Source organism: Suricata suricatta, chromosome 12 (assembly GCF_006229205.1).
Source record: "Suricata suricatta isolate VVHF042 chromosome 12, meerkat_22Aug2017_6uvM2_HiC, whole genome shotgun sequence".
Taxonomy (NCBI): domain Eukaryota; kingdom Metazoa; phylum Chordata; class Mammalia; order Carnivora; family Herpestidae; genus Suricata; species Suricata suricatta.
The window spans coordinates 6,643,528-6,651,503 of record NC_043711.1 but is presented as its reverse complement, the minus strand read 5'-3'; the positions used below and the strand labels follow the sequence as shown (position 1 = coordinate 6,651,503).

Genomic DNA, 7,976 nt, shown 5'->3' with positions numbered 1-7,976 from the left:
GAGATGCCCATGTTCAAAATTTTTAAAGCCAGAACTTCTGATGTCCACTTTGCTTCCAAACATGCTCCATCCACCGCCCTTCCTGTGTCAAGGGATACAATTCCATTCTTTCATTGTTCAGGTTCCAAACACTGAAACCAATCTTGGCCTCTCTCTTTATGTCACACCCATATCCTAACTGACAACAAATTATCTCCCCTCTTCCTTCTAATCACAGCCCCAAGGACGACTTCTCAACACGTACACAAACTGTCACCAGCCTGCCTCTCGCTACCTGTACCTAACTGTCCTGGCTTGCTGCAGTCATCTCCGAGCGGGCTTCCTCATACCCTGCAGCCCATTGTCAACCCGGCAGCTGGAATAATCTCTGAAATCCTGTCCTATAGTGTCATATGTTGCCCCAAACCCTGCAGAGACTCCTCGCATTGAATAGGGAAAGGGTTACGTTAGGCAGGGAGACAGAAGGGACCTTCAGGGAGGCAGGATGCAGCTACAAGTGGGAGGCTGAAAAGCGGCAGTGGCAGCTGAGTTTGGGGAAGAAAGAGGATCAGATAAACATGTTCCGCACCTGCCCAGGCTAGATGGCATGCATGGACTCTCCCAAACTTTCTGATAAGATCCCAATAAAAAGCCAGGGACAGAAATCCCCAGGGGTAACCCAGTCCAGACCCCTCTCTTTCTCTCTCTCCCTTCCTTCCTTCCTTCCTTCCTTCCTTCCTTCTTTCTTCTTTTCTTTTTCTTTTTTAAAAATTTTTAATGTCTTATTCATTTTTGAGAAAAAGAGAGACAGCGTGAGCAGGTGAGGGTGAGAGAGAGAGAGGGAGACACAGAATCTGAAGGCAGGCTCCAGGCTCTGAGCTGTCAGCACAGAACCCAATGCGGGGCTCAAACCCATGAACTGTGAGATCATGACCTGAGCCAAAGCCGGATACTCAACTGACTGAGTCACCCATGCACCCCAAGGGACCCCTTTCATTCTTGAGAGCCACAAACGTTCTCTCATTAAATTCTATCACTTTGCTCACTCTGTGTTGTCTGCAAGATTCATTCCTCGACCCCGTGAGACAAGGGCCAGCATCTCCCCACCCTCCTGTAACAACAGCACTCAGAACAAATGAAGGCGAAGTCATTCAAAGGCAGGGAAGCCTCAGATAATCAGCCCAGGATACCCGTCCTTCTTGGGGACTATGCCTCCCGTCACTGCTCCAGCCACATCTTCCCCAGCAACTTCCCATCTCAGGGTCTTTGTGTGAACTTCCATCTGTGTGGCATCCAGGCATCCACTGGCTTATTCCCAAAAACTCAGCCATTAAGTTCCATATATATATATATATTCCTAAAATACCTCACTCTTGCATGTCTCTTGAATGTAACCCAAACCTATTATCCAGTTAAATTTCTACTTGTTATTTGTGATTCATCACATAAGCATATATTCTCCTATAGAAGTTTTCCCTGAATACCAAGTGTTGGCAAAATGGTGAAACATTGGACTTTCATGTATTCCTGATGGGAACGTAAATTGGTACACTTTGAAAAACAGTTGGCAGTTGCATAAAATCTTAAACATAAACTTACCATCTGGCCCAGGAATTCTAGGTATCTACCCAAGACAAATGAAAACACATGTTGACACATGTTCAAATGTGTGGATTAAAAAATTAGTGCATCCACACATTTGAATACTATTCTGCAGATAAAAGAAACAAAACATTGACACTTATTTCCACATGGATGATTCTGAAAAAACATACACTGACTACAAGATCAATACAAAAGACTACATATTGTATGATTGCATTTATAGAAGATACCTAGAAAAATCAATTAATAGACACAAAGAGTGATATGTGATTTCCTAGGATTGAGGTAGGGGTCAATAGTAACTGGAAATGGGCACAAGGAAACTTTCTGAGGTAACAGTTATATTCTAAAAGTGGAATGTAGTCATAATCACATAACTCTACAAATTTGCTAAAATCATTGGATTTATATTACCATGGAATACATTTTGTACATGTAAATTATGCGTCAAGAGGTAGTAAAAGAATAAAAATTTAAAAGATTTTTCTGGGGCACCTGGATGGCTCAGTTGGCTGGGTCTCTGACTTTGGCTCAGGTCATGATCTCACATTTGTGGGTTCAAGCCTCGCATTGGGCCCTGTGCAGATAGCTCAGAGCCTGGAGCCTGCTTTGGATTCTGTGTTTCTTTCTCTCTCTCTCTCTGCCCCTCCCCCGCTCGTGCTCTGTCTCTCTCTGTCTCAAAAAATAAATAAAAACATTAAAAAAAAAGTTTTTCTTGGAATTCTTCAGGGTACCTTGAAGCCTTTTACCTTTGTTTCCAACACGATCTATGACACTCCACATTATTATGGTAACCACTCTGTACTGCAACCATTTGGTCCCCTCTCGATTCAGAGAAGATAGATAATAAATTAACATTGGATTCAAGTTAATGGAATAATAATGAAATGAAACCACATCAAATAAGCCTTTTCTCTTTAAAAAATTATAATTTTAGAGTCATTTTGCAGTGCTATGTTCTCAATATTAGTTTCCTTTTTTTTCTCCAAAAGTTTTAAACTCCTTTCATGACTGCTCTTGTAAATTATAGCTTTACCACCTTTCTTAGCTTAGGTTCCCAGAGAAGCAGATGCTGAGCCATGGATTTATGTGTAAACACTTTATTGGAAGGAACAAGGAACACGGAACATGGGTGAGAGAGAGGAGAAGTGATACATGGAAGAAAATACACTAGAGTTAAGTTTACATTCAGTCTGCTACCACAGGGAAGGAGCAAAGTTTCATTCTGGAAAATGGTACAAAATGCAAACCTCAGAATTAACCAGGCTAATGTGTGAAAGACATCCATATCTCAAGGTCTCCATGAAGGGCTGTCTTTGGTCATAATTTTCTGTCACATCTGCCACCACCTACTGGGCAAAGTCTGTTCTGGCTGGGGCTGTCATTTGGCAGTCATGCAATCAAAGGATACAACGAGAGGGTCTCCAAATGCGGGAGAAATGTTGACCGCATTTACTAGTCCATCCTTCACCCAACACTCAATTCTATCCATATCATTCCCAAAAGGTGACCTATGTTCTGAATATATTCCACATGTGTACATTACCATTCCTGATAGCACCTCAGCAAGTCCCAGAAAACATAGTAAAACCACACCAGAAAATAAATGATTATCTTGCCTTCATTATTGCATGTTTTAGGATCTTTGAGGATATTTCTTAAAATTGCATACATGAAAAATATACATCAAATAAAAGAAAGGAAGAAAAGGAGGAAAGATGGAAAGATCACAAAGAATGAAGCAACATCTCAGAATTTTCCAAGGCAGGATATTACTATGAACATAATCATAGAAATCTGGATTCCTATCTTGAAGTTGAAAATCACATCACTATTCTTATACAAAGTAGGATAGAAACTCCAGCTCAACTAGCCATGTTCTAGTCCAACTCCATTTCATTCTCCTCTTTTGAGAAGAGGGGTGGGTGATAGGAAATGTCTCAAACACATGTCTTCAAGATGACATAAAGTCAATATATGTGAAGGAACAGGCACAGTTCTGAGGAGGTAAGCACTTTTTAATGACCACATAGGATTTCATTCTATTTCTTATGGGTAAAAGAAGGTGAAGACTCTTTCGTGAAGATGGCACAGAAGGCATAGAAGGAAGCCCTACCTTTCCCAGAGCCAAAGCCAAAGCAAAGGTTTTGAAGACCAAAAAAGCAGTGCTAAAAGGCAACCACAGTCATCAAAAAAAGATCTACATATCACCTACATTCCAAAGGCCCAAGATAGTGCATTTCTGAAGGCAGCTCAAATATCCTCGAAACAGCACCCCCTGGAGAAACAGGCTGACCTAGTTCCCCTACTATTCTAAGTCAGCCATGAAGAAAATAGAAGACAACAACACACTTTTGTTTACTATGGATCTCAAGCCCAACAGATACCAGACTAAACAGGTTGAGAAGAAGCTCTATGATATTGATGTGGCCAAGGTCAACTTTCTGATCAGGGCCAATAAAGAAAAGAAAGTACATGTTCGACTGGCTTCTGAGTATGATACCTTGGATGCTGTAAACAAATTGGGATCATCTAAACAGTCCAGCTGGCTAAATCTAAATATAAAAATTTTCACTGTTAAAAATAAAAGTAGGTGAACTACATCAACGTTTTAGAGGATAATTTTGGTGACAAGCACAGCAACACTTGATGCTAAGGACTTCAAGCCTAAAGTTAGAAATCTTTTTTTTTTTTTAACTTTTTACACATTTGTTTGTTTATTTCTTTATATTTAGTCATGTATTTTTTTATAGCTTATCAAGTTGGTTTCCATATAACACCCAGTGCTCTTCCCCACAAGTGCCCTCCTCCATGGCCATCACCCCACTTCTAAAGCTAGAAATCTTAAAAATGACCAAAAGAAAGCTGATCTAGCATAGAATTTTATCAATGGCATACAGGGAAGAGAAGTCAAAAAGTTTTATAGAGGAAGTTGTTGAGGAGAGACTAATACAAAAACAAAATGGAAGTCATGGGTTTTGGGAAATAGACTAAATCAAATATATCTGTTAAATAAGAAAAGGAGAGAGATTTAATTTCACATTTGTCTTTGGGACCCACAATGTCCACCTAGCTCCAAGGTCAGTGACCCATCATGGCCTTGAGGTTGCTTTGGTTAGGAGCCTTTGCAGAGCCCCCTTCACATCCTTGTTCCTCAGGCTGTAGATGAAAGAGTTCAACATGGGAAACAATTTGACAATAAAATATTATGGAGGAAAAAAAATTAAAAGAAAATCTAATATAGTGAATAATGCAATTTCATCATATACCTGAATGTAGACACACAACAGAATAGCAAAGTAAATAGAATGCATTCATGTCTATTTAAAAGAGTAATACAACATGAGCAAGTCATACCTTTGCTAGAAATGGAAAGATGGTATAATGCTGGGATGTTTGCAAAAACAATTCATCACATATATAGGGAAATGAAGAGGAACTACAACCATAATCACAACAGAAAGTTGATTTGAGAAAATGTAGCAGGCATTATCTTGGTTAGTAGCCAGACATAGCCTCTCACTAAAGGAGGAAACTAAGAACAATTTCTTAACCCAATAGAGAACAGCTGTTTAAAATGGTAGCCAACAGCATCCCTCCATTCAAAGTCTAGAACATTTGTGTTAAATTCATGAAAAGGCCAAGGCAGTCCACATTCTCATGACCATTTAAAGAGATAAATAAGAGGAGGAAATTAGCCTGAGCACCAAATGTCAGAAATATTGACAATACTCGTAGATATATTATGGAATCTAAAGGGAAACACAGCTATACTGAGCTATTAAGTGCTCTAAGTTGAATCTGCCAGCAAAAACAGAGAATAAAATAAAAAAATCCAATCACATGAGGAATTAAATATGCAATATCTTATGCTTAAAAGATCTTCCGTGAGCAGTTAAGAAATAAATGATGGGGAGGAAATCAAGCAGGAGCCTAGGATTTATGGAAAAGAATACAGAAGTAAAGGAAACTCACTAGAAAATAACTTACTGAAAAGAGGCTCTAGGTTCTGAAAGAGAGAGGGCAGAATTCTTTGCAAAAGGTGGAATAGACTGGGTTAAGTAGCAAGTAAAGCACCTTCACACTACAGAGACTTGAGCTTTGTTGACTAATTAAACATGGGACTGCTCTGGTCTCATTAGTCTAGAGATAAAGCCAGTACCTACTTTCTCATCCCTTTCCCTGATACTCCATCAGCCCTTACTGGGAAGCAATGGTCCTACCCTTGGTGATGCTTTCTCTTCTCTGCAGTGTGTCCTAAGGTAGCTCGTTTGGGTTTTCCCCTATGCTGGTAGCAGAGAATTATAGGAAAGGGACAGCAGGGATGTTATTAACATCTCAAGGACTGAGGTCTTAGAGCTGCTCATTAAATAAATTGTTCTACTGACTTTTCCCAAACAATTCAGTTCCCTTGGGAGACCAAAAAAAAAAAAAAAAAAAATTCAGACAATGTTGTGTTTATGTAGGCAACAGTGGGCAAAGCTGAAGATATTTTCTCCAAGAAGACACTCTTCTGTGTTTGGGTTAACTGAAATAATAATGTATCCCCTAAAGAACATTTAATTCCTGCAAGAATCAAAACCAGGAATCAACATCCTTTGATGTTCCTCTCTTGAGGACTCTTCAGAGATTTCAAAGATCATTTGAGGCCTACAGTGTCATAGGGGCTAAGAGGTTCTTAAGAAAAACAGAGTGATTAATGGTTTGACTCTGTTGAAAGGACTAAGCAAATGAAAAATGAAACTATCCCTTGATATTTGCTTGTGATATGGAATCCATTGCTGATATTAGATAGGTCTTCATTTTTTACCTCTAAAGTGAGGGATGGGGCATAAACAATCCGGTAGCATAGGTTGACAAGTGAGTATTGAGGACATTGAAGTGCCAGTATTAATCACATATTCAATTTGTCAGAGAAGGTGAGGTAGAGGTGACATATTGTATAAAGAAATCATGGAGTATGGTGAATTGACAAAATTTTTGTTTAATTGGAAATATGCAACAGTTGTCACTTAAAAGAGAATGATCATATTCAGTGCAGGCGTTTGAATCCACAACGCGTTCTGGCTACACAATTCACAGGAAGCACATTCACTCAAAGTCAAGGACAATCGTAATGTGCTCTGTATCTCCAATACAGCGAAACTAACCTAGATCTGCAAATCCTACTTCTCTCATCACCTCGTTTCTTAGCTGTATGGCTTTCACCCACTCCTTGATGAGTACTTGAATATTGCTTTTTTTCATGCCTTCAGTGGGACAGAGGAAGAATTCTCAAGTCCTTTGTATATCGTAAGCATTGCATGACTGAATCCTATTACATCTGTGGCGACTGTGCTTTATCATTGGTGATCCAAGCATCCCAGAAAGTTGAGCAGTTCTATTCTTATACACTTAAATCGCATTTCCCGCACAGTTCTTGTGTATTTTCCATACAAAATTTTCATTTATCCAATCAGTTTATGGAGGTTATGGATGGGAAAATGGATGTCACTTTTTGTCAAACTTGGTATTCATTCATTCATTCATTCGTTTGTTCTTCCTTTGTATCATTTATACTCAAGAATAATTAATGTACAGTGTTATATCAGTTTCAGGTATACAGTACAATGATTCAAAAATGCTGTTCATTACTCAGTGCTTGTGATATGTGCACTCTTAATCCCCATTATCTATTTCACCAATATTCCCACCCACTTCTCCTCTACCAATTATCAGGTTTTTTCTCTTTTAAAATACTGGGGTTTTTTTGTTGCCCATCTCTTTTTTCCTTGTTCATTTGTTTTCTTAAATTCCACATATGGGTGCAGTAACATAGTATTTGTTTGTTTGTTTTTTAAATGTTTTATTTTTGAGACAGGCAAGAGACAGAGTATGAGCAGGGGAGGGGCAGAGAGAGGTGGAGGCACAGAATCAGAAGAAGGCTCCAGGCTCTAAGCTGTCAGCACAGAGCTGAATGCGGGGCTTAAACTCACAAACTGTGAGCTTATGACCTGAGCCAAAGTTGGACACTTAACCAACTGAGCCACCCAGGCGCCCTGGTATTTGTTTTTCCTGACTGACTTATTTTACTTAACTTTAAACCCCATAGGTCCATCCATGTTGTCGGAAATGGCAAGATTTCACTGTTTTTCTTATGGCCGAACAGTATTCCATTGTATATAAAAACACCACATCTTCTTTATCCATTCTTCTGTTGATGGATGCTAGGGTAACTTCCATGTCTTGGATATTGTAAATAATACTGCAAAAAACAGAGGGGTGCAAATATCTTTTTTCCTTTTACTAATTATCTAGATTCAAGTTTATTAACATATAGTGTAGTATTGATTTCTGGAGTAGAATTCAGTGATTCATCACTTACATATAACACCCAGTGCTCATTCCAACAG

At 39.1% G+C, this 7,976-nt stretch overlaps 1 protein-coding gene across 1 annotated transcript in view; it reads left to right on the top strand.

Annotated features, from left to right (window-relative positions):
- The first annotated feature begins 3,908 nt into the window (after positions 1 to 3,908).
- Positions 3,909 to 7,976, top strand: part of LOC115273497 (olfactory receptor 18-like) — a 24,980-nt gene continuing 20,912 nt past the window's right edge. The window contains exon 1 of the mRNA XM_029916562.1: positions 3,909 to 4,097. Within this exon, the coding sequence (XP_029772422.1) occupies positions 3,909 to 4,097 (189 nt within the window). The remainder of the gene's footprint in view (positions 4,098 to 7,976) is intronic.